Below are 27,052 nucleotides of genomic sequence, written 5' to 3'. Positions count from 1 at the left end.
ATCACGGTGTGTGACACATGATAATATAGTATACGATCCAACTACTATTCTATTGTCTATTCCACATTAAATGAAAACATTTTTATTTTCAATATATACTGTTTCGTTTCATCCAGGTCGTCATCGCTGTCGTATCTTGTAATAATTTCTTTAAAACTGGTACTCATTTTTAAAGTATGAAACAAATTACGTCCACTATAAGTTGAACACGACAATATACCAACGCTATCAGAAACCAACTGAAATAGTCAACTAAATTTTTATTATCACCGTTACTGAGCTACGACGGTTTTTTTTTTGCGAGTGTTACCAGGCGCATATTTGCGTCCATAGTCCATACTGATAATAACTGCTGAGCGCATATTTGCGTCCATAGTCTACATCGATGGCTTTCACTGGACGCATATATGCGCCCATAGCACTCAAAGGGTTAATACGTTATAATGAGAAGTGGAAGCACAGCGATAGAGGACTGATACTTGTGATCATAGGTCACAGATTCCCTTGACAGTCTTATATAATTCACACTACGCATTAACCCTTAATAGCCTAGAGTTTCAATTTTGATACCAATCTTTTAAACCGAATGTTCACATTACTATTAGTTTTCTTTATAGGTTGGCTGTACGAATTTTACTGTTGTATAATATTCTTTCCAACGAAATTAAAAAAAAATCTATTTTTCCCTTCATCTAGACCAGGGCTTCTTAAACTATGGGACGCACAAGTGATGCCGTAACGAAAAGATTTGACCGGACACTATGTGTTAAGACATCAGCTATTATCATAATAGAAGTTACGTCAAAAATAAAATAAGGAAAATTTGAAGAAATGTTGAATTGATTAAATCTCATGTTGATATTAATTCTAATAAAAAAAAAATTGGAAAAAGAACTCCGATTTAGTGTTATAAGTAAAAAAAGGACAAATATTTAGCCACTTCCGCACATGCAGCGGTAGTCGTGCAACAAAGTGCACCGCCCGCCAGCCCGCTGATAAATGCGTATGCGGCAAACAATGCGAATCACACAACCGCCACCGCCAAATTATTCAACACGTGTTTCACCCCTCCACGGGGCATCTTTAGGAGTTATGTTACACCGATTAGTGCCAAACACAGAGTCATTAGTGTTATAAGCAATGACAGTATTTAAGGACCGACTATACGAAACTATTGTATATGTGTAAAATAGTAGTGATGAATAAAAGAAATAAAAAGAGCTTGTTATTCCTTTCCTTAGTAAGAAAAGGACTACTATATATCTACTTCCGCTATGTAGCAGTAGTCGTGCAATAAACTGTACCGGCCGCCAGCCGAGTGACTTAGTGTTTGGCACTAATTAGTGTAACATCTCCTGAGGATACCCCGTGGAGTGAAACACGTGTTGAGTGAATTAACGGTGGTAGTTATGTTTCGCATTATTTACCACACGCAAATTTATCAGCGTGCTGGCGGGCGGTGCACTTTATTGCACGACTACTGCTGCATAGCGAAAGTAGCTATATATTAGTCCCTTTCTTAGTTATATAGGATTGCCACTGTTTACAAACAAGTTTCCATAGGATAGGCAGCAGCTTCCTATGTGTATGATAATACAACACTGCAATCGCCAACCCGCCTGCTAAGCGTGGCGATTATATCACCCCATAGATATCTATGAGGGAGGCCTGTTTTATAAAGGGCATTGAGTCAACCTCTTATATATCAGCGAGACCACTTGACAAAGTCTTGATTGTCATGTAGGGACAACATTATGCCATCGTCAGCGGCGCATCGAAAAGGGGAATTCCACAGATATTATATATATGTACATAAACGTGTCATAAATTGTCGTTCAATCTAATAAAATAAATTTAAATCGGTTAAGTGTATAGATTGCATATATACTGATGCGATATAAGGCTTTTGATCCTGAATTCCTGGTTCGATATCAACCAGAGATCACCTGGGATTTTAAAAATTTAACACTGCTTTACAAAGTAAAACGGATAAATCTAACAAATACCATGAAAATACAAGATCGTGCATCTTCTCGACGGAAAGTTTTTTACAGCAGTGAAAAGAAGATTACATAGTTGTACCGAACGGTACAGCTGTTCCAGTCGGACTGATTACAATATAAAACGTTAAGAAAACAAAATATTTAATGGAATCAGGCGTTACCTCGCGGAAGTCCATCCTAAGTAAGAAAAGGACCAATATTTAGCCACTTGAATTGGCTAAATATTGGTCCTTTTCTTACTTTAGAAAACAAAAAACTAACATAAGTCGAAAGAAATGACATCCGTATGAACGAGCAGTGTAGTCTGACATTTTACGCTTATGTAAACACATCCTTACCTAATTTTAACATTTTCTTGTGTTTACTTTGAACAAGGAAAACAATACAGTTCGCCAGTATTACGATTATATATTAATTCGTGTTTATTTTATACGGACTTATATTTAAGTATACAAGATGATTGAAAACTGGTGTAGAAATTTTAAAAAGGTGCATGGTTAGCTTATTTATTAACAATTAATATACGGTACACCCTATCCACAAATATAATAAATAACGTATTAATTATTTGCTATCTGTGGCTGTAGATTTTTTACTGCCAGAAGTTATTGGCTGGTCGCAATCTAACAGAAAAAAATATGTAACACGTGAGTGTTATACAAGGTGTTTGATTATAGGTAAATAAGCCTTAAAACTTCAGCATCTATTTCCAATCTTACTGCTTTTCTTTAACCGGTATAGGGAAAGCAGACCTGTATGCTGACCATGTGGTACTGGTCCAGGGTATCCAACTCCTCATCGCTGGAGTCGTCTTGCTGTCGACGCTGGGTGCTGCGCGTGCGACGAGCTTCACCTCCGCGGACCCCCTTCTTAACTAAACACAAAAGAATAAACCAAGTTTTTAAGCTGCAAGACTTTCATTGTTGGACACGGGTCTCTACCAGAGACCCTCGATAAGACCAGTTGGGAACGGCCTGCATCCAACATCTTCTTACGTCCTTACAAGATCTTTTGTCAATGGTATGGGTAGACGTCTTACGCTGCGCTTGCCAACCCGTGGTCTACAATTTATACCCTCAATGTACCACTTGCCACCACTTCTGCGTGCCTATTGACCTGTTGACTGCCACTTCGACCAACGCCAATGCGGTGGAATATTTCAGGTACGTTAATTCTGCTACAGATATTCTCATTCATGATATAATCTCGTAGAAAAATCCCGTGCATTACCCTCTCTATGTTTCTGTCACCGCGACTCTCTGATTGACAAAGAGGTTCAGAGTAAGAAGACACGTTTTAATACCAAGGCTTTCGTATTGGCGACAGATTATGATATAATGATTAAGATATATGGTGGCAATGGAGAGGGGGGAGGGGCAGACCAATCTCTCATGCAACTGTCGGTTGACTGGTTCTCAAGTGGCGTCCATGAGCTGGAAGATGTGGCATGGGTAGGCCTTTGACTAGGTAGATCGACGACATAGTCAATCTCGTAGGAAGTCATGGAATGCAGGCAGAAAGGAAGGGATCTGGTCGGTGAAGGTTAAACCTGCTACTCGGGTAATTTACGCGACATACTCCCTACAACGCGATGAGGACCCGACATCTTTACTGCGAATACAAAACCTGGTATTGGTGACGTACTGTGCGAGTGAAGAGTGGCGCGTGCCAGCAGGCGAACAGCGCGCACGGCAGCCCGACAGTTGTGCGGAGTCACGTGCGCCACGTCACGCACCACCAGCGCCAGAGCCTCCGCGCAGCGCGCCAGTGCCGATGCGCGGTGCGCTCGGAGCCTCACACCTTCGATCTCCGCGCTCCACAGCGTACCGCCATCACCACTGGTACTAGCTTCTTTCTTCACCTATGATTATAAACACAACCAGTTACTACTAGTGCTTCTGTCTTTTCGCTGTCGACGCTCACTGCAGATGACCAATATTACGTTGCCCCCATCCATGAGGGTCTGCAACCTTGACTTTGTTGATCCATCTAGTAGGTGGCTTAACCTCCCCACGTCTACTGGCTCGTGGTCGCCACTAATATAAGCAATAAGTCAAAATAATTCCATTCATTCTTTTCATTCACCATGTAAATCTTCAAAATCATTCCATTTATTCTGTTCGTTCCCCTATTAATCATTCAAAATTGTTTCATTAGTTATATTTCGTGGGTTAACTAGATAACTTGTTTTTACTTTTACATATCGGTGCTATGACTGACGGCATTTTATTGCTTACTACTTAGACTTTATAAAACCCTTATGCCCCGTATGTGACATACATAATTTTTATATTAAAGCATTAATGTTGTATTCGTGTCTAACAGCTTTTCAAATTGCCCTCCTTAACATATAATTGCCCACCAGTGGGGCGTGGGGCCTGTTTTAGGAAACACTGGTTTAAACAATACATTTAATATTCATCCGCTGCTAGACACATACTTATTCCATAGATTTCCAATAGGACCAATTGGAAGAGATCTACATCCGGCGTCTTTCGTTCAGCAACAAAGTCTGTTTTCACTTTGTGGATGTAAGTCCTATGGATATATTTAATATTAAACTTACCAAAATCCAACCCTGGGCTTGCGGAGAGTGTGACAATTCACTTTCTGAGGACACGCTGGTTGGTCTCTTTTCTATCTCCTCGTCCGATGCTTCAGAACGACTTGAGGCTAAGTAAAGAAAATTACAATATTATGTAAGACATACTTAAACAAGTTAAAAACAATGTGTGTGTGTGTGTGTGTTGGCAGTAAAAAGTTTGTTGGATCAAACGGTGTTACATGAATCAACTAACAGAAAAAGGAGAGTTTCTGCTATATGCCAGATTTCTAAAATTTTATATCTTAAAAAAGTAAAAAAGAATTAGGGTCAAGATTAAAGTCACTCACAACCAGCACCTGACCAGGTGGCGACGTTAGGGCCTTCGGGCCATGCACCTGCGCCGGCTGCTGCCAGCAGTGCCAGTAGAACACCCCACTCTTCACCGCTGTGCACGTTCTGAGCCGAGGTCTTCACCAGTTCATATAGCCCGCATGATATCTAAACATACATTTTACATCTTCAATAATATATATACATAACTGGCAACATTGAATGCCTAGTTCCAGCTTATTTCCTTATAAAAGATGTGCTGTTTTTGTTATTAGTCAAAAGGAAGTCAAGAAATAAATAATAAGAAGAGTCATCATACCACATCAGCCTGCTGATAGAAGAGTTTGTAAGGTAGACGGAAGAGCAGAGCAAGGTGGTGGAGTACACGGGGAGCGCACAACTCGCAGCGCATGAGACGAGCTGCAGTCCGCAGCAGTGCGGTCAGCGCTCTTGTCAGCGGCTGCGGCCCACGCGTGGACGCCCACGCCACCACGCGCTCCGTATGCGCGCTCGCCTCGTCCCACACTGATAGCAGCCTATCTCTGTGTAGCAAAAATTAACGTAACATCATATTAAACATGTATATTTTTAATTTTACATAAACATAATATATTTTAATGCCTAACTTTTTTAATCTATGTCATCATCATTAATATATAAAACTATAGACTCCAGATGGCAATAAGGAGTAGAGATAAGAAAGGGTATTTTTAAAAACTGAACATTGTTAGGGCATCTTAAAAAAAAACAAACCAAAGATTTTCTTTAAAAAAATATCATAATAACTAATTTATTTCAATTTACTTTTAAATAGTTTACGATTGCAAATAAAATCGGATATAGTCTGTGGAATACAGAACCTAATAAAAAAAACGATAGACGCCCTCTGCGAGACAGGCCTCTCATAAAAATCGCTACAATGACCGGTGCACGTATCCATCGAAATCCCGACTTCATTATTCATTTATGTTTAATTACAATGAAGTGATTTATCAAAAAACATGATTTCTTCAAGCAATGCATTCTATAATTTATTCGGAAGAAAATATATTTGTCTGTATATGTATTAACACTAAACATACCACAAGGCGTCAAATGACCCATGGATCAAAAATTATTATTTTTTGCATTTGTAAACGAAATGGTCAATATACTATTTTGTTTAATTATAATAAATTTGATTTTCATTTCTTTCTTAATAATCATACTTTATACATTCAAGCAGTAAACATAAAGTCGGGTCATTTGACACGCTATGGTAGAAATAGGTACCTGGTAATTGTTGGTGTGATTAGTGTTAAACTAGGTCCACCCAGTGGGTATGCCTTCCATTTGACAGACGAAATGGTTCAAGTCACAAGATGTCGCTGGATACGAGCAGCGCAAAAGCGGTCATCTTAGCGATCTTTGTGGAAGAGACCTATGCCTAAACTAGCTTCTATCGATGTTTTAAATCTATACAAATATAAATACATTTAAAAAACCTTTAAGTTAAACGGTTTTTTGATACCCATATTGTGGTGGTTGTGGAAAAATATGTACCTAGTCCGCCATATTGGAACGGCGTCTATCTTGAATTTTAAGTTTTGACATAATCATCGTGTTTTACTAGTGTAGCCCTTTCATTTGATACCCATATAATACGTAATCCGCCATTTTGTATCGGCGGCCATCTTAGATTTATAATGTTATTGATTTTATTATATTGTATTGTCATCTAAATTAAATGTGTGTACCAAATTTCAGATCAATCTGACAACGGGAAGGTGCCTAAATTTCAATTTCTAATTTTGATCCAAATAAATTCCGTACGGGTCGAACTAAATAAAACCGTTTAATAAAATAAAGTGTCTGTGTGTAATATTAAAATAAGCGCATTTTACTACATCACATATATACAGTACATGTACCAAAAGTACATTTTTTTTTATCTGTCTATTCGTTCTGGCTAATCTCTGAAATTGCTGAACCTGTTTTGACGGGACTTATACTGACAGGTAGCTGATGTAAATTATCTATATATAAATTATTAATATTAAAAAAAAAACATTTTCAAATTCCATGTAGACGAAATCACGGGCACAGATAATAAATAACAAGTCTAAAACAAATAAATATTTAAATAACTTATCCAACTCACCGATTTTGTATAAGCGTTTTCCCAAGTAGTTCCAGGAAGAATATTGTTATGTCTTCCAAATGAGGATTCAACTGTAGACTTTCTGGGTCAGGTGGAGTGCCTATCGCCACCATTGCACGGACCAGTTCCTGTGAGAAAGATTTTTATAAATTCTTACAATTCACATTTACATAGGAACGAACAATAGCTAAAATCAAAAATGGAACAGATTCGGTCCACTTTTTATTTTTTTTAATTTATTCTTAATATGGACGTCAAAAGCATATGCAGTGGTAGCCCATGGGTACAGGACTGAGACTTGATATCGTAGGTTAGTAAACGGGTTCAATTTCAAGAATACAATCTTGTATAATCACTTTCTGCCACTACAAACAAGTATCCAAAAGATGGCAGCACCGTCCTCTGCGTACAATAAAACCATACTGATTAAAGTACTGCAAAAAATAGATCTCCCCCAAAGATATCTATGGGAAGATATACTATAATCACCACACAACTGCTGGGGAAATATGTAAGCAACACCGACGGCGAGGAACCGCAGAAGTTAGAAGTAGACCAGCAGAAGACTGAAGAAGTTAAAACTGGTAAGATATAATTACATACACTATTTTTTAATGCTTTCTTGATCGCTTTTCATCTCTAACTCGCCTGAAGGAAAGCGATGTGATCCAAGATGAACCACGCAGATTCAGACCTAGGTTATAATACTGCCTACCACGCTAGGCAGGTGGGTTGGAGATCACATTGTGGTATTATTGTATGCAGAGGATGTTGCTGCCCTTCGTCTAAAACTTCTCATCTAAGCAGCGACTATCCTATATATTCTATAACATTGTAGCCAGTTAATCGAACGCGACCTATTGAATACATCTCAAAATGTACAAATTTACGTAAGAAATGACCAATATATAGCCACTTCCGCCAATGCAGGAAGTAGCTATAGGCAAAAGTAGCTATATATTGGACCTTTTCTTACTTAGGATGGACTTCCGCAAAATAACGCCCGAATCCATTAGAAATGTACAAATCTACGTTTATTATAATTAATATACCTGAAGACTTTCCAGCTGCAAGAATTTGGTTTCTGTGATGAGGAGTCCAGGGAAGTTACACTTGGCCACGCAATCTGCCGCCACGTCTATAAGCGCCTTCTCATGGGGCGTTGGTGTACGCATTCCTGTAGAAAATACATCATGTTACGAAAAACAGGATACCTTCTATAAACCTAACACAATTAGAGCCGTACTAACGCAGTGGTAAAGACCAGTAACATACGACTATACCTAGGTTAAATTGCCGGAAGACAACATCTTTGTGTAGTTACGTACAGAGATAAATGAAATAAAATATTTATATTAATTTAATGAAAAATAAATCAATTTATTTCGTGACTGATAATTACTGATCTATGCAGAAGTCAAAAAAAGTGTGAATTTTCATAGCAAACTGCCAAATGTGCGAAGTTCACAGCGAACTGTCAAATGGGCGAAGTTCATAACAAACTGTCAAATGGGCGAAGTTCATAGCAAACTGCCAAATGGGCGAAGTTCATAGCAAACTGCCAAGCGCGCGAAGTTCACAACGAATTGTCAAATTTGCGGTATCAATAACGAATCTTTTTTATACACAGGGTGATTGCAAATTCCAATCAACCTGTACATAAGTGACACTTCTAATGAAACCTCACCCGTCTCTCCCAAAGCGATGTAAGAATACAGGCTGGACAGCAAACCGGCTTCAGAGCCACGAGCCGCCTCTCGTATCAGCGACACTGTTCCATTAGGTGCTAGATAATCTTCTGCTTCCACTAGACACTAAAAATAGTCATAATAAAATTAAAATTATTATATAGGCACAATGATATGAATCAAAATACAAATAATATTTTTTAATTTATAATCGTCAAACACATCTACCCTAAAACGACAAAGACATTGGACAACCTCATTTAAAGTGTTTTTTTTTTTTCTTAACAACATCACTGACAGTGTCTTGAATATGGAAGTCAATCAGAAGCAAAATTTACTTTGTTTTTTAATTGTTTTAACAAGATTCAAATGTTATTAAATACCATTTGCATATATAGGGTAAATGAATAATAAAATTAGAAATCAAAATATCACGCACCAGCGCGAAAAGAATACTATCAGTGCTAAACTAAAAACCAATAACTTACCAATGAATTTAGAACGTTCAAGCGCAATGCAAACACTTTAGCATGTTACTTCGCGCAATGCCGGCACAATACTGCCTTATAAAAGTCAGTTGGTAAGCATCTCGTGCCGGCGCGAGACCCGCAGCTAAGTTAATAATTTTCTATTTATCATATCAAATTACTTAATTTTAGCTCTTATCGTTGTTTTATGAGAATCTTAATTTTAATCTTATAATTATGAATTCGCGCCATCTATTCGTCTAATATGGTGCGCATTAAGCATGATGGTACAGCTTGTTTTGTTATATCCCTTATTTATACCTAATTAATTTACTTTATATAAAATTAACATTATCTACTTATAATATTTTTTTACTTTTCTATATATATTATACAAACTTAATTGTAGAGTTTCACATATAATTCTTTAATATGGCTTGCGGGCCGAAGGTTCGCCACCCCTGCGATACGATAGATAAGCAGCAATTACCTTTGGCAGTAGTCGACCGACGTATAAAGTGTGAAGCATCTCCAACAGATGGCGCCAGGAGTCTCGCACGCAATCTGCGTGCCGGCCCGCCACTACGCATGCGCGTCTCAGCGCAAGCTGCGCTTTCACGGATTGGCCCAATGAGACGCCTACGTCGAATAAGCAATTTTAAATTAAAATACCGTTAAAATGCTATATTTATAGATATTACAATAAGGATATTAAATTATATTATAATTATTTAAAGATCGTAAAATAATACAGAAATGCGTGTTGCATTCTCATATATAGTAAATAGGTTAGGTCGTTCTTAAAACAGCAGACATTTAAACTTAGGCGTAACGAAATAAAAATGGAGAACGAAAAATCTTTTATTACATTCTTAATAGACATGCGAAACGATAATTATATTAAAAATATAATAACTCAAAAACGAAATTGGAAATTCGGATACAAAAGGGAATTTTCAGCATTTTTATGAAGTGTTTCTTAGTCGTCTTGTATTCCTTGCACTCTTGTATAATACCCACCAACGGCAATGTAGCCAGCCTGCGGCGGTGCCAGGAGTCCACTAAACTTGCATAGGGTGAGCAGCAAGGTGTCCAGTGGCATGGTGTCGGGCTGCAAGCGCGCTACCAGTGCAGCGCACCGCTCCAGTCCGTTCAGCGCCACCAGAACCGCGCAGTCCCGGGCGTTGGTCTCCATATCCTCGGTGGTGGGGGGCGGAGCGCGTTCAAACGCTGCCGATAAGGCAGATATCTGCAAGTTTTTGTTTCTCCATGAAGACCCGGTACGAATATTGGTGGATACCAGATATATATTGAATATTAGTACATGTAGTGCAAGCGATGGGAGCGTTCCATGATACTGACCACAGGGGGGCATGCGACGGGTAGAAGGCGCGCGTGATGGGGATGGTGCGGTGGGGGGGCGCAGTAGGCTGCTGCCGCGGTGCGCCCGCGCCGCTGCAGCACGCGCCACAGGTACGCATCGCGTACCGGACCTACGCGCTCCGCTGGCATCACCATCTCCTCATTCCTGTATGAAACAGTTAATTTTTCATGACCATATATAATATGATTGGATATAGCTTTTACTCACAACAATGCAATCACCCTGTATATCCCGACCAATATATATTTTTATTTTCCTAAAATTGTAAACCAAAATTATTATGCCACATAAAACTCTTTGTAGCACTATAGAAATGTTTTTTGCAGGCCAAATTTATTCTCATATGGTAAACACCATGTTTCCTTATTAAAAACAAAAAACAAAATATTTTAATTGAATAGCTAAATTAGTTTCACAGTTCAAACATATGATAAAATTAACACTAACTTGATAGAGTGGAAAACCGCCTCGAGCATGGCCTGGTCGAAGTCCCCGGAGCCGTTGCAGCCGCGAAGGTTCCTCACGAAGTCGTCCACGTTCATGGGCACGTTCAGCTTCTTCGCGTTGTGGTTGTGCTGGTCCATGTTCAGCATTATGATGGCGTACGCAAGCCTGAACGCGGCGTCCGTATTCGCGAATGGCTCTCCGTTCGTCGTCTGGAATGATTTAATTTACAAGGTATTCTCTCCTTGAATGCCAATTTCCATCACCATCACCCATGATAATCATCTACGATCATGATCATCTATGATAGTTATGATCATCATGAATTGGTCTAGTGTACCCGCAAGTGCTAGTCACCTTTTGAGGCATAATGCATGATGGAAACGATGTTGGTTTTTTTAAAAGAAATGGAGTGGAATTCCCCTTTTCGATGCCCCGCTGACAATGACGTAATGTTGTCCCTTCAGTATTTATAATTATATATTATACTCTATTTATTATGATTATATGTACTACATACCTATGTGTGTATATGCATATATGTTGATGTATGTTTAGTAAGAAAAGGACCAATATGTATCCACTTCCGCACATGCAGTGGTAGACGTGCAACAAAGTGCACCGCCCGCCAGCCTGCTGACTCACACGGAGACTCAGTATTTGGCACTAATCAGTGTAACATAACTCCTGAAGATGCCCCGTGGAGGGGTGAAACACGTGTTGAGTAATTTGGCGGTGGCGGTTGTGTGATTCGCATTGTTTGCCGCATACGCATTTATCAACAGGGTGGCGGGCAGTGCACTTTGTTGCACGACTACCACTGCATGTGCGGAAGTGGCTAAATATTGGTCCTTTTCTTACTTAGGATGGACTTCCGCAAGGTAACGCCCGATTCCATTAAATATTATGTCTATATGTACAAATTAACTTCCCGTTATTTACACCTCTGTTTCCATACTATGGCATCCTGGAAGAAATTGCGTCATGTAATAAGACGCAAATACGTTTTACGCAATTATATTAAAACGAGTAATTTATTGAAAGTTCCTCAAAGAGATATATACTCACGTGCCACCGCTCAGCGAACTTCTCCATGACGAGGAAGATGAGCGGAGCTTCACCAGGCAATCGGAACGTCTCCAAGTACAGCCGGAGCGCCTGGTCGATGCGCAACTCGCTGTAGTCGAAGCTCTCGGCAAAAGCTGACAGCACCGACGGACCCTCCTCCTCTCCTCGGGAGGACCGCTTGCAGATGTACTCGCCTGGCGAAATTTTTTTTATATAAATATTCATACAAACTCCATTACAGTTCTTTTACAATAAACACGCGAAAAGGATAACAATATAATAAATACAAAATATATCTTAAAAAAAAGATGTATTCTTGAAGGGAGGCGAAGGAAGAGACCCGATGAAACAACAAGGCATGGAAAAGAGTGGGAGACAAAAGGAGAAGATAACTGAAAGAAAAGGACAAGAGTCTTTGGTATACAATCTATTCATCAGCGGAATGCGCTCCCTGTCAATATATCGGATGATTAGAAATCGTTGCGAATTAAAAGCGAAGGTCCGAAAGCCGTTCCTTGATCAGCTGACGGAATCATCACGATGATTGGATTTTAATATTTAGCGTAGTTATATAAATAATTCATGTAGATATTTAAATATATTTATTATAGCATATTTATATGTAATAAGCTGTAGCCATTTATATATTTGTATGTGATTTTAATTTTTTCATTATTTTCTTCCTAAATTTGATTTTAATTTTTTATATTATTTTATGATATTAATGTTTCACCTACCTTCATTAATATATCTTTGCACCGCCTAAACAATTTACCAATAGATAAATTGTATGTGTTGTAAATAAATAAATAAAAGAAGAGAGTGGAAACGGCAAAAATATGAAATGAAAGGAAGTACGAGAGGTCCCAAAAACGGTAGCCAAAAAAACATACTTCCTTGACTTGGAATTTATTGTATTCCAAATGGAATGGAATGGAATCACTGGCCTTTATGTTTGTGCACTTGCGCCCACGGTTGGTCTGGCCACCAATGACTTATGATTTGACTTATAGCAACGAAACACGAGCTATGGTAAGAGACATCCTTGAGATTTCTCTACCTGTTCGAAACAGGAATAATTAAATCCGCACACAAACATAAGCAACAAGTTGGAAGTGGCAGAGATCAGGCCACGTAGTGTGTAGAACAGAAATATCGGCTTTATGGTTCTGGAATGAGAGACCTATTCCAGCACTGAGCGTGCTGCAGCTAACGTCAAGAAAAACTACATAAGAATTTCGTTTAATCCTACATTACTAACCGATCATTTTCTTATCCAAATCCGGGTTTTCCCTCAGGAATATTGCAACCTCATGAGGGTCGAGGGGTGTCGCCAACACGCCGTGCTCCTGGAGGAACTCGATGCCACGTTCCGGTTTCTGGTTGAACAACTCCGTTCCTTGTGTCACCCACTGGAACACAGTTATAAATGCCATCACACCTGCACCACAGTGCTATTGAAACCGCTGTACCGCGCCTTAGGAAAGCTCAAGGAGGAGGGGGGCGTGGTAAAATAAGTAAATAAAAATAATAAACTTAAAAAAAAATCCTAATTAGATATGAATAAATTTTATAAGGATTTCTTTACAGTGACAACTTGTACATCACTTGTCATACGAGAACTTGTTATAAGAGAATATGCAAAAAGAGCCTAATTTGATAAATCTAGAATTAAGTTCAGCTCCCCAAATAATAGTATCCTTTAAATTAAAGCTACGAGGGTTCCAAACTCTGCCTGATCTGAGAAACAGCCACACTTAACACAAGGTATTTTTGTGGTCACTTTTACAATATCTTCAGCGGTGGAGCAATTCTTTCCCAAGTATAATATATTTTTTCATTTATAGGTAATTTAGAGGTCTTGACATGAGAGTAAAATATTAAGTTAATGTGACACATATTCTGTATATTACATCATCATCATCATCACCTCCTAAGATCTCCACGATGACGGATCTTGCGCTTCCCGTATCCAGCGACTTCCCGAGACCTTGACTATATCGTCTGTCTTCCCTGGGAGGGGAGGGGAGGGAGTCTACCCTTGACGCGTCAATCGGCTAGTGGTCTCAAGTGTTATCTTATTCTTTTTGACCAAAAGACACCTACTACAAAGCATAAACCTCTTCCAAAATATATGCCGTGTATGCCGTGGCTGTTGCTCCTTTGGAAACTTGTTTGTCATCAGTGACCTATCCCAGTCCTATATAGCTAATGCACAGATTGTAAAGTATATAAGATTATATCCCCGGAATCGAATTGGCGAACTACGATCGCACTACTTAAGATGTTATCTATTACCAGAAGAAAAACTAACCTTTTTCATATTTTTTATATTATCCAATTCCGCTTCTGTGGGTAGTTTCGACGAAGGTTTATGTCTACCCGTTCTTGGACCAATGAAATACTGGCTGATGTCATGTGTCACGTGGTCACTGACTACAGACACGTCGTCCATCCCTCCCAGTTCCAAAGACACGTGACCACCTCTCCCGTAACTGTCTTCTCCAATTTTCTCTTCCGGCGTCTCTATCTCCGCCTTCTCCATCTTCTGACTAGTTCCCATTTCGATAGCGTCGATTATGGTCATGAGTGCTTCCAGGGATAAGGTGTGGATGTTATAGGCAGTGGAAGAGACCACATTCTTGGAGAGCAACTTGGTGAGTTCCTCAAATATGTTCGTACAGTAAACATCGCAGTCAAAGTTAAGATACAATTCGGTACAGAATCCTGGTATCCTGAACATCTGTGCCAAACTCTCTAACGCTAGGTGATGGATTTCTTTCAACTCGTAAATAGATTTTGACGTATCCGCTGATACTATTTCAATGATCTTCTTGAAGAACGCCTCCATTTGGAATTTCAAATGGTGCCTTAGGGACTCGAATAGCAGGAACGACAACTGAAGGTCCAGTGCGAATATTGATATCCTTTCGGTGTCCAGTAACTGAAAAGAAAATCGATACAGATAATGATATGGATCAATATATACATCTGAGTTTATTTTTACCGTTAATAGATGGCGCTATTTCAAAGTTAACCATTTGCGGTCGGAAGGTGCCACCATTGTGCCGAGATCGATGACAACTATGTTTATCTTACATTATGTTAGCTCCAAGCGATAGTAACGCCTCACTGGTACTTAAGAAAGTTCCTAAACTGTTGATGTCTTTTCGTAATTTTATTGTATCTATGACGTGCCCGGCATCTTCGCGAATATCGCATCAAGGTGACAAACCTCTAAATAATGAACCAGTATTTAGTCTGTAATATTAATGTGTGAAAGGTTTTATTACGATTATGATTCATAATCAGAGTAATCCAGTCAAGCTAGAACGGCAAACGCTAAGTATGACGTCTACTTAGAAGGTAAGTGGACGTCATACTTCTAAGCAGGCGGGTTCCAACTGGTTTTATAGTAAATCTATTAGAGAGGCTTATATCTAGCGGAGGACATACTATGATTGCAATGAGGATGACGATGATGAAATTAAATTACATATACTTGTCGACTCTAATTTCGGCCTGCGTCGACAGATGGCGCTAGTTGTTCGTAAACATAAAAGGGGTACCGCGAGGTAGAATTGACATGGTCCACGTTGCAACTGGTAGGCGCCCCACCAGCTTATAGTTTCTAGTTTTAAATCTAGTACATGGACCCTTCCGTTCCGTGAACTCAGTACCGATAAAGCTATAAAAGCCTTAGGGCTAACAGCATTAACATCTTCAGAAACAATACGACAACAGATAGAATTGACACTATTAAAGAAGACTCAATACCGACACAATATACTACTGTAATAAACAACATAATTGTAATGTACATTATCTTGTTTATTACAGGATTATATGAGGCTTGATCAAAGGCTGTAGCTTTCATTATTATCGCCAGAGCTACGTTCGTCATAAGTAAATATATTTAAATTGTAATGTTACATAAAAATTATGATAGTGATTGTACTCTTGGGATGTCTATGTTAAATAAAATAAAAATAAATAAATGCCATTTCGTTATACCTTAATTGGAAGTGGCAGCGGGCAGACTATATTGTACCAGAGGTTGAGAAATTAAGCTTTTGAAGTATAGACGTGTACATTTACCTACGATATGGCCAGTTGACTTTATTATGGTCGATGACAGAAGTATTGACTGCTTCCTTTCGGCTGATGATGAAAATGACAGTGGAAGGTATCCACATGTAAATAACAAATTACATTATACTCACACTTAACAAGTTCTTGCATAGAGGATCTTTGACTAGATGTAGCAGTGATGGGTATCGGGTTAGCTGGTCTGCGGACACCTCCAGCGCGGTGCCCACCAGGCTCAAACCTAGTTGGACCATTGCAGACGTGTTCTGTGCATCCAGCGGGTTGCACAACGATATCAGGAACCTGTGCAATGACATGACTCGGTTTGTATCAAGTAAACTTTGTTATACATTTTTTTATCCACTTCTTATATACGAGTAACCGCGAACTTAATGCCGAAGGAAATACTACCGCTTAACCATTTGAACATTGCTTAGATAAATAAAGAAGGTAGTTAAAATAAATAAATGTATACGGCGGAAGTTATCTACATTGCAAGTGTATTAGTGTAATGGAATATTTACCTTCCCGCTATGATTTATAAATAAATAAAAAATTAAATTACCAATTATTTAGAAGATGAAATGAAAAGACTAGTAAAGAAAGGTTATTACACCTAAGAATTAAGAGTATTATTTAAAGTTGAAATATGTTTCTAGGATCTGGTCCAAATTGTTAAGCGACAGCGATTTTGAATAATCGAAGGCGTCGGTTCAATATATTTTAACAGCGATTTTATTAAGTGTGTGGTATAGTATAGTACCCGGCGATAAATATTGCACATTGAAATTTGTAGAGACAATCGGCTAATTTCGGCTTCGGAGAGTTATCTCTATCGAACAAAATACAAACAGTCCGGTATCTATTAGGAGCTGTTAAAATAAGTATCATTTGCTTCTTTTGATAATTATTTTTATTCTTTGCATAAAATATTGTACAGGAAAATACAACTGCAAGTAATAAACACTGTTACACCTATTGTTTTTATATATATTCTATACCAGGGACTTTTTTATAAATAATTTTCAGAATATATTTTTTATTAGCGTTCTCTCAGTTAAACTTGACTAGTTCTTTGATTATATCATCTTTTATCCTTTATATTTTCTTGTATACTCTTCTCTTTCGTTACACACATCGCCTCTCTTCCTTTGCCGCATTTTTTTGTATGACAATTTAGTTCAACATTTTTAATTTTTATCCATGGTTCTACTCAACCTTGTAATATTCCTCAGATTTGAATGTTTACGTTGAACTGTGAAAGATTTGAAATGTTCACACTGGTTCCAAGTTTACCTTAAAGCCACCGAGGTATACAGGGTGATTTAAATATAGGTGTAATAGATTATAAGGGGTATATCATCATCTCATTTACTGTAAATTCAGTATCTAAAACGTAGTTTATCAAGAAAAGAATATGTAAATGGTAAAAATAAACAGAGTAAAGACAATTATCCATCACATTGCATAAATAAATAAATAAAAAGCATTATCAAAAATTGTAAAATCGAAATAAGAACCAATGTAGACGAGGAAAGTAGATAAGAATGTGAAGAATGAAACATTTTGTGAAGGTTGTAAGGAAAATAGAGAAAGTATTCGTGATGAAAGAGAGGAGAGATAATAAAAAATATATATTTACATCCACGCATTGTAACGTCAACGTTTGTAAAGAAGGAGACACGAGTAAAAAACATAGTTTCAGCATAAAATGTATTACCTGAACAGCTCCCGAACGCAGACCAGTCCATATGGCTGCAGATTGATAGTCTCCTCTTGGGGGGTGAATCTTATACCACGGTGGTTAACATACTCCTCGAGTTTGTCATCTTCTTTCTGGCTATCTCCTTTACTCTCCACTTGCTCCACTTCTTTTGATACCTCTGTGTATAAAATTGTTTCAAGAGATATTATTTACAAAAACTTTCATAAAACTCATACATGTACACCAATAAACACAAAGGTAGATCTATTAGGGAGACCGGAAAGTAATGTCGTTTTCTCAAGTTAAATTCAAACGACTACATTTCCAACAAGTTTTTACTTCTAATCAACAATATATTCCTTCGTTATCAACAACCTTTTGCCATCTAGGGTACAAATTTTCAATGCCGGAGCGGTGTCAAATCAAATGGTTTTTCTATAAAACATGTAGACAGAAACGACATTACTTTCCGGTCCCCCTAATATGTTAAATAGCATTTATTTTTATTTTATGTTACATAAAAAAGTAAAGAGCAGTGGTAGCACAGTGGTTGATAACTATGGCTTGCGATTGAATGCCGTGGATTCAATTCACATTGTGTATTAATTATATAGGAGCAGTAGCATCCTCTGCATACCATAATACCACAATGGGATCTCCAACCCACCTACCTAGCGTGGTAGGCAGTATTATAACCCAGGTCTGAATCTGAGTGCTTCATCTTTGATCACATCGCTTTCCATCAGGCGAGTTAGTGGTGAAAAGCGGTCAAGTAAGCATTAAAAAATAGTTTACATAACTATATCTTACCAGTTTTAACTTCTTCGCTAACTTCTTCAGTCTTCTGCTGGTCTACTTCTGACTTCTGCGGTTCCTCGCCGTCGGTGCTGCTGACACACTTCTCCAGCAGTTGAGTGATGGACGCGTTACCATTCGCAAGATCCATCGAGGAGTGACGTCCATGCTTTTTGGTTGGACTTTTAAGGGACTGTTCCACTGGCTCTATTGTTATCTCTGCTTCGTTTATTAAATTCTTGTCTCTACTGAAAAACATTTGAAATTATATTTATTAGTATTAGTCATATAATTTTTTCAATAAAAACTATTTTACTAGTTACTGCCCTTAGCAATTTGATTTCTTATTACAAAATGAAAGAATTTTTTTTCTGTTGTGCTTATTTTAAGTTTGATTATTTATCATATTTATCAATTTTGTAAATATTTGCAACCTACGAGTTCTAATACAAGGTGTATCAATTTTTTCCCATAATTTTCTGGCTAAAAATGGAGGATATTGGCAAGGTTACATTTTTTTTCTAAATAAACAAGGTAGAGTACTAAGAAGAATGTAAAAGATTATACGATATAAATAAAAACTTCTATTTGGCATGTTAAGAATATATACAATTAGCTTTAAAACTATAGCAGGATTACCATTGTAATTGTAATTTTTGAATATATGTTACATTTTTTGGACTTATCATTTTATTTGATTTACTGTATGTAGTGTAATTTTTTCATTTATTTATTTATAAAATAAAATTGGCAGTGTTTTACAATAAATTTATTATAAATAATAAATTAAGTTATTTAGTACATCTATTTACAATGACTATCATCTGTTTTTAACATCACCATGATTTTTGAATTTCGAATTACTGCAAATTAAAATTAATCGTTCTTTATTATCTGTCCATACAGACTTTGTTCTGCGAGTATTTACTGGCCTGTCGCATACGTATAAAAATAATGTATCATATTTCAGAACAACCTTAATTATATCGTCTATACATTTATTGGGAGGCCCAGGCCGTGTCTAAGAGATTGAAGGTCGACGGGTCCTCCGGTGTTAAGGGCTTCATCGTCCACTCAACGCGACCCTATTAAGGCTATATTCCCGAGTCGCCTTGGCATAGCAAGATTCCTGGGAGAGGTTCAGCTTTCCTCCAGGCTGTGTTTTGGCAAAGTACTGATGGACATCTACTAGTTACAGAGTATGAAGTACGACCACCGAAGGGGTTTTAGTACTTTGAATTTCCATATAACCTTGTCCCCTCCCCCTAAGTAAAAAGGCAGTTGGGAACTTCGTCGATTTCTTTTCCCCCTAACATCAACCTTCTAATGGATTTCTTAATATGAACTAACTCTCCATATATGCCAGAGTATAGGTTACAAAACACAGCCTTGTCGCACACCTATGACTTACTTTAATAATTACTATTGAACACTAAAACTTAAGTAAGAAAAGGATCAATATTTAGCCACTTCCGCACATGCAGTGGTAGTCGTGCAATGAAATATACCGCCCGCCAGCCCGCTGATAAATGCGTATGCGGCAAACAATGCGAATCACACAACCACCACCACCAAATTACTCAAAACGTGTTTCACCCCTCCACGGGGCATCTTCAGGAGTTATGTTACACCGATTAGTGCCAAACACAGAGTCAAAACAAGAACAGAGAGACTGCATGTGCGGAAGTGGCTAAATATTGGTCCTTTTCTTACTTAGGATGGACTTCCGCGAGGTAACGCCTGATTCCATTAAATACTAAAACTTAACACATACGTGTGACGATGCACGGTGTCATTCTTCTGGTCGCCGTCCGTTCCATTTTCGTTTGCATTCGACACAGCTTGATCAGTTAAAGACGACTTCCTATCCAGTGAGTTTGTACCTGAAAACATAAACATGAAACTCTTTAGTATCTGCCGACAACAACAGATGGCGCTAGTTGTTCGTTAACGTATAAATAGGGGCAACGCACGGTAAAATCGTCAGTAATGAAGAAGACTCGACAAGGACACGACGTACATATATTCTACGATTACAAATTTATTCTTAGCTGCATACTCGCGCTCAATGCCACCGCTCACTCAGTTTCATCAATCCGCTGTGAAAGCTCACTGTGGCGCTCAGGATTTTTACCTCTGCCCCCACCTCGCCGCGTTTACTTAAGGAGCGGTACAGCGATTTCGGTAGTATATCACTTTTGCAGACACTAAAGTCAAATTGCAGCTTTTATAAGGCATTGTAAAAAGGTTTCGGTAGCATTACAGTAATTTATTATAAGACTGTATTTGCACATACGGTATACAGTCTTTCAAAGCGAAGGTAAAAACCATAATCCACAACGCAGGTCCAGTTGGTGAACTTTTTGTAATTATGGTATTTCTTGAGTCTTATTGGCCATACATTTCTTTACCATTTATGAAGAGAATATTTGTTATGTTAGGTATAAAAAATACCGGCGACATTTACGAAATAACGAATTCAATTCTGTTTTTTAAAATAGAGCAATGGGCCCTGGGAAGAATCCCACACACCTATTTCCATTCAACCTGTTTACCATTTCATAAACGTAAATATTTATTTAATTAAATTTCTTTTACAGTGTTTAAGTTTCTTAAATTATATATTATTTTTACTTTAACTATTTGTAACTAAACTGTAGTCAACTATATATCATACTTTTTAAGCATACATTTATTCATACATCCTCACAATAAATATATAATAATATATAATTATAAATACAATAATACACAAAAACATTAAACTGACATGGATCGCACTGGCCTCAGAATGAATAAAAAAACCGAAAAAAATTATTATAAGCAGAAATAACCTATGGTCTAGTATTTATTTTTTATCATTTTTAAAAAAAATTACCTAAAAGTAAATAATTACGTTAGTAATGTCAAAAAAAACAAAGGCTTTATCTTTAACATATATAATACGTCATTGCCAAAATGAAATTAAAAAAAAAACATACGAACTTAGATCGTATTCGACCATCGCCGTGTATATTTCCCTGTGTAAACTTATCAATTTCAAAATTCTCGTCCAATAGTATATTACAATTTTTTCATTATACAAAATTACTTTCGCGAAAGAGTCCCAAATTATTATTTTCACTGTACACTTTATGAAACGCATTTTTTAACACAGATTATATATCACATATATATTTTTTAATTCCAATTTTTACGTGTTCACTCTCCCAGCTATCGGACGCAAATGACGTATTCGATAAGAAAGTTTAGCCCGTGTTTTTGGGTTTCGGTAATAAAATATGATTTACATTAAGGAAAAACAATGAAAGTGGGTATTTACAATCTAAAAGGTCAAATAGTTGTTTATGTTTTAAGTAGGCCAATATGATAAGTATATGTTTTAAATTTCTAACTTTTTTTGTATTAGTAGTACAGTACCAGTGGATAAATAGTGCATATCGACTTTTGGAAAGAGACAATCGGCTAATTTCGGCTTCGTAGAGCGTTATCTCTGTCCCACACTACCTATGTGACATTTTGTATTTCGTGCGACAGAGAAAACGCTCTACAAAGCCGAAATTAGCCGAATGTCTCTTTCTAAAGGTCGATGTGCAATATTTATCGTGGGGTATTGTATATACATGTCGGCTTAGGTCTCCCCCAAAGATATCTATGGGGAGATAAACCATAATCACCAAAATTGCCAGATGGGTTAATGATCGCAGTGTAGTATTATTGTATAGACGCTTCTGCCCATCCTCTGGAAACCTTTTTTTGAGCAGTGGAAATCCTATATAATACACAAAGTGTAAATATATGTATGCCGGGAATCGAACACGCGACCTACGATCGCAAGTCTTAGTCCTCTACCACTGAACTGCTAATGCCCATTTAAATTTATTTTCATAATTTTAGTCGTAGGTCGTCCACTGGTGGAGATAGGCCTCCCCCATAGATATCGACCATAAATAGCAGCTACACTCCAGATCTTTAAAGCCTCCAAGGTTCTGGAGATGAGACCACGGAACGGCAAGGGCAGCGGCAATGGACAGATGACATCGCTAAGGCTTTCAAAGACGCAGGTCGCTTTCAACTAATCCTGTTTGAAATCTATAGGGTAGGCCTTCTTGATATATTAAGACATACTAAATATTTTATTGTGTAATCAAATTATAACATACAAGATATAGCTGCAACTGTTCGCGTGTAACATTATTTCTCCTATATAAACATATTTATCAATATTTACATCTCTGACAAAGTCAAGGGTTCTTTTTTCATATTGTTACAAAGCACGAATTACAGAACCCTCTAAATAATAAAAACGGAACCCTAGAATCAAGAAGTGCTGTAAACATCGCAAATATTGCAAGTTATTTATACATTTTTGTGTGCGGTTCTCGGAAATTCTAACCGAGTACTATCTCGAACTTACTAGAACCTTCTCCGTAGTATAAATAGGTGTACTTCCCATGTCGACAGTTCAGTGTAGTTTTTCGTTTAAGATTAAGATCTACGATCAGTGATACAAATTGACTATTTGGTGAGTTATTTGGACAATGATTTCTTGAGCGATTTGGAAGCGTAGTTTGAACTAAGCGAAAGTATACTTTTTGTTAAAGAAGAGTGTCCATCTGATTTGTGAATAAAGGACTCCTTGTGAACCAGTGGTGTTTCATATCGAGTCAGGACCCACAGTACGTAACAATATGTTTTTTAGTGATGGAGAAAAAGCAAAGAACTGAACTAACGGAACATCTATTTACAGATAAAAATGATCTGGCTATATGGTACAGTTTCATTTCCACAGTTACCACAATTTGATTGGGGTAAAACATTCGCGTATTTAATTCATTGAAAGATTCTTCATTACGATCCTTCATCGTTTTTCAAATTTCTTTTTAATTGTTATATATTTTTTACAACAAATGATTTGGCGGCTCTTATAAGCGGGACAAACAGCTTGTGTTACACTAACCAACAATTACACTGTATGGTCGCCAAAGCAATAGCGATGCGAAACAAAATCTCATCACGAATTTACTCGTGGCTGGTCAGCAAATTAAGAACAATTGTTAAAATAATTAAATACGTAAAAGTCTAAAAAGATTCACGTAATAATGTTAAAAAAAAAATTAATCTATCATGGCGTCTGACGGTGAGATATAAACAAACTTGTCCTAGCTCAAGGCTTCTTAAACTTTTGTCATTCACGACCCCATTTATGATTGAGTTTCTTAACGACCCCATACAAATATTAAAGAAAAAAAAATTTTTTTGATGATTTATTTACTAGGTAACAATATGCATATACATATGAAAATATATAGTTTTAGAATTCGTTTTGAAATTGAATTTAAAATTGCACAAAAAATTATAAAATTGTATTTATATTACTTTGACATTAAAATCCCTCGACCCCAGAATTTTGCCACGCGACCCCATAGTTTAAGAAAGCCTGGTCTAGCCGTTAATTTCCTTAAATTTTATTTGACCCGGACAGTTTAAAACATTTAACTGTTTTTATATTAGTTAAATTATTGACTCTAAAATGTAGTAGAAATTAACTAGTGAATATATATGTCAATGAACGAGGCGCCGGTACTTGTAAGGTATCCAACTGCCCCGCGTTTCCAAAAATTATGTGTTGGGTATGTCTTGATAACCATACCCCGCGAGCCGTCGCCGGCCGCGTGCCATCGAAGCGGCAAACACCCTTTTTATGACGCTCAAACTTTCTACACGCTTACTCAATGCTTTCGCAAAACAAAACCATAGTGCGATGTAAAAATATACCAGAGCCATCTAGTGTCCATTGGCGAAAAGTTGCTATTCGAAACTGACATTTGGCCGCTGTCAATCTGCTATTTGAGCAAAGATAATATATAAAAAAGTTAACTTTTTTATTGGAATATAGATGAAAATTTTAAACATTAAAAATCTTAAATATACGTATACATTTATTAAAAAATAACAATAATTTGTTAAAAATGATAAGAGAGTTTTTGATAAAATTAATATAACATGATTTCTTTCTTCGTAATTATTTGTAATAATATAGTCTTTATAAGTAAATTTAAAATTACACAAAATTTTTTCCTAATCTTAGAATATGTTATATGTTTTCTCTTTACTATATACAATTTTTCTATAACTTAAAAATCCACACCGTATTGACCGGATATTGACAAAAAATGACACCTTATACATTTTTTAGTAGCAGCAATTTTAATAACATGCGATATAGATTTTTCCTATTAATTTTCTGGGGATAGCCACAACCAATTTTATTACCCAAGTTTTTATTTAAATTTATTTACGTAAAAGCCTGTGTTAAAAATACATAGAAATAAGTGTGTAAACTTTAAAGGGGTGAAAATATAGCTCATCTCACGTCAGCAAATAATGATGCAAAAAAATTATGTCCCAACATTGTTTTTTGGAATGTGACTGGCTAATGTTTTCTGGCAATACAGTCTTCGGAGACAGGCAATAAACAACAATTAATTTGAAATATAGTATATTATATATGAAACATTGTTTCCTTTTTTTTTTTTAAAAAAAATAATTTTTGATATTGTGTACCATATTGACAGCACATAAGCTATATCACCTCTTTAAAGTTTTCACACATATAGGTAATCACTGCAAGTATAAAAAAATTAAAAAATAAGCTTACTGTTTGCTGTTGTCATGTTTCGCTTCTTTGTTGATTTATCACGTTTCTTCAGTGACAGATTAAGAGTGGTGAAGCTGCTGTTGGCGTCCTCTGGTGGAAATTGCGGCAGCCTCATGAAGATAAGCTGTGTCATATCCCGTAGACATTGTTCAGCGTTGCGTCTCAAAAGTTCTGTTCAAGAAAATAAAATTATTTCATTATTTGTCTTTGTTTATATGTACATGTATATGTATATAAAACTTACGTATATGTTTATAAGTAAGTATGTGTAATCAAAATAAGTATATTATTTATATAAATATAATTTGTTTTTTAGGTAACAAACATTTTTATAACATTTGGTCACCTGCCAACTTATCTCTGGACTACCTTATATTACCTACACCATCAGTAGAGGCTTTAAGATGTCATTTACAAATTTAATTAAAGGGTGAGTAAATAAGTAACTTTTGATGAAGAGGAGATGGAAGCTTTCTCAGAAGATAAGCCTCAGAAGGACTTAAATGTGTAAATATATATTTTTATACTAGGTGGTATTGGAAAGGCTTTTATCTAGCAATAGACTTGTGACATTAATAGACATAATAATAAAAAATTGCAGTGGGCAAGGCAGATTGCTTATGCAACCAACGGTCATGGGGGGCATGAACAATTGGAACCCCCACTAGGTGCACCGACCATGTAGTCTTGGTAGCGTGAATGATGATGATTATGATTAAAATAATGATGATTTAAGTCCCATACCTGTTAATCTTGTCTCAAAACAAATTCTAAAACAGCTGAGCATTATCTCGCAGACACTCTCATCAGTCAACATGGCACCTTCAGGACTCAGCATTAATGTGCGAAGTACCTTAAAACATGAAAAATATGCATTTTTATTAACAATTTTAAAACTCAATTCTTTAGTGATTTTCTGTCCAATTCTTCACTATTATTAATTTCGTATTCTATACAAAGCTGCGATATGGCTGAAAGCCCTAAATGTATGCCGGTTTTATCCGTAGAAATCTATGTCCAGCAGCAGGTGTCCCGAAGCATTTGATAATTAATTAAAAAGGACATTCACTAGTAGTATACAATAAGCAACTGAAACCTTTTTTACTTTTGCAAAAGTGTTTTGTGTGGATGTACGGAATCCAACTCTGGGGAAGCGCTTGTAACTCCAATATAACCATTACACAAAGGCTACAAAATGGCATACTGCATACCATAACAAACGCTCCATGGTTTCTCACGAACTCTGAAATCCACGAAGCTCTGGAGATCAAAACAGTAAAGGAGGAGATCCAGCAGTCATATATGAATTATAAAAATCGGCTAGAAAAACACTCAAATGACTTGGCTTCCGAATTGACTTGCATCAAGTACAGGAAATGTCATAAAAGCCATGACATCCAGAGACTAGACGCTCGATGGTGAACTAGGAGTGTCTCCCGCCGGGGAGACCCCTTCCAAAGCTATAACCACTCAACAAATCCGCTTATAGTCCTGGGACTGATCGCTGACGAAATAAGAAACACAACAAAAAAATTTTTGCAAAAGAATATATTCATGTGATCATAGGTTGTGGGTTCGATTCCAGAGATGCAATCTTATACAATTCACACTGTGCATTAATTACATAGAATCGCCGCTGCTTATAAACAAGTTTCTAGAGAACGAGTAGCAGCGTTCTCTAGGCACCATAACATCACACTGTGATCGCCTGCCAAGTATGGTCATTCTGTTTG

The 27,052-nt window shown here is 37.1% G+C and overlaps 1 protein-coding gene and 1 non-coding gene across 2 annotated transcripts in view; both read right to left on the bottom strand.

Annotated features, from left to right (window-relative positions):
* The window catches only part of garz (Sec7 domain-containing protein garz), a 47,319-nt gene that overhangs the window by 16,942 nt on the left and 3,325 nt on the right, over positions 1-27,052 (bottom strand). Inside the window, exons 3-23 of the mRNA XM_068761518.1 lie at positions 26,064-26,172; positions 25,320-25,490; positions 20,433-20,541; positions 18,674-18,906; positions 17,879-18,041; positions 16,293-16,461; positions 14,384-15,013; positions 13,331-13,481; positions 12,070-12,263; positions 11,005-11,213; positions 10,536-10,701; positions 10,194-10,422; positions 9,664-9,812; positions 8,706-8,832; positions 8,071-8,195; positions 7,019-7,146; positions 5,198-5,420; positions 4,896-5,046; positions 4,570-4,676; positions 3,630-3,864; positions 2,756-2,856 (exon numbers count right to left, since the gene is read on the bottom strand). Of these exons, the coding sequence (XP_068617619.1) occupies positions 2,756-2,856; positions 3,630-3,864; positions 4,570-4,676; positions 4,896-5,046; positions 5,198-5,420; positions 7,019-7,146; positions 8,071-8,195; positions 8,706-8,832; positions 9,664-9,812; positions 10,194-10,422; positions 10,536-10,701; positions 11,005-11,213; positions 12,070-12,263; positions 13,331-13,481; positions 14,384-15,013; positions 16,293-16,461; positions 17,879-18,041; positions 18,674-18,906; positions 20,433-20,541; positions 25,320-25,490; positions 26,064-26,172 (3,879 nt within the window). The remainder of the gene's footprint in view (positions 1-2,755; positions 2,857-3,629; positions 3,865-4,569; positions 4,677-4,895; positions 5,047-5,197; positions 5,421-7,018; positions 7,147-8,070; positions 8,196-8,705; positions 8,833-9,663; positions 9,813-10,193; positions 10,423-10,535; positions 10,702-11,004; positions 11,214-12,069; positions 12,264-13,330; positions 13,482-14,383; positions 15,014-16,292; positions 16,462-17,878; positions 18,042-18,673; positions 18,907-20,432; positions 20,542-25,319; positions 25,491-26,063; positions 26,173-27,052) is intronic.
* LOC137919073 (U11 spliceosomal RNA) lies at positions 24,232-24,362 on the bottom strand. Its single transcript, XR_011106716.1, has one exon. It is a non-coding gene; the product is annotated as a U11 spliceosomal RNA (small nuclear RNA).

This window comes from Battus philenor, unplaced genomic scaffold (genome assembly GCF_028537555.1).
Source record: "Battus philenor isolate CCGP_79_NKW_IND1 unplaced genomic scaffold, ilBatPhil1.0.hap1 SCAF_15, whole genome shotgun sequence".
NCBI classification, from domain to species: domain Eukaryota; kingdom Metazoa; phylum Arthropoda; class Insecta; order Lepidoptera; family Papilionidae; genus Battus; species Battus philenor.
This window is presented reverse-complemented; position numbering and strand designations above follow the sequence as displayed.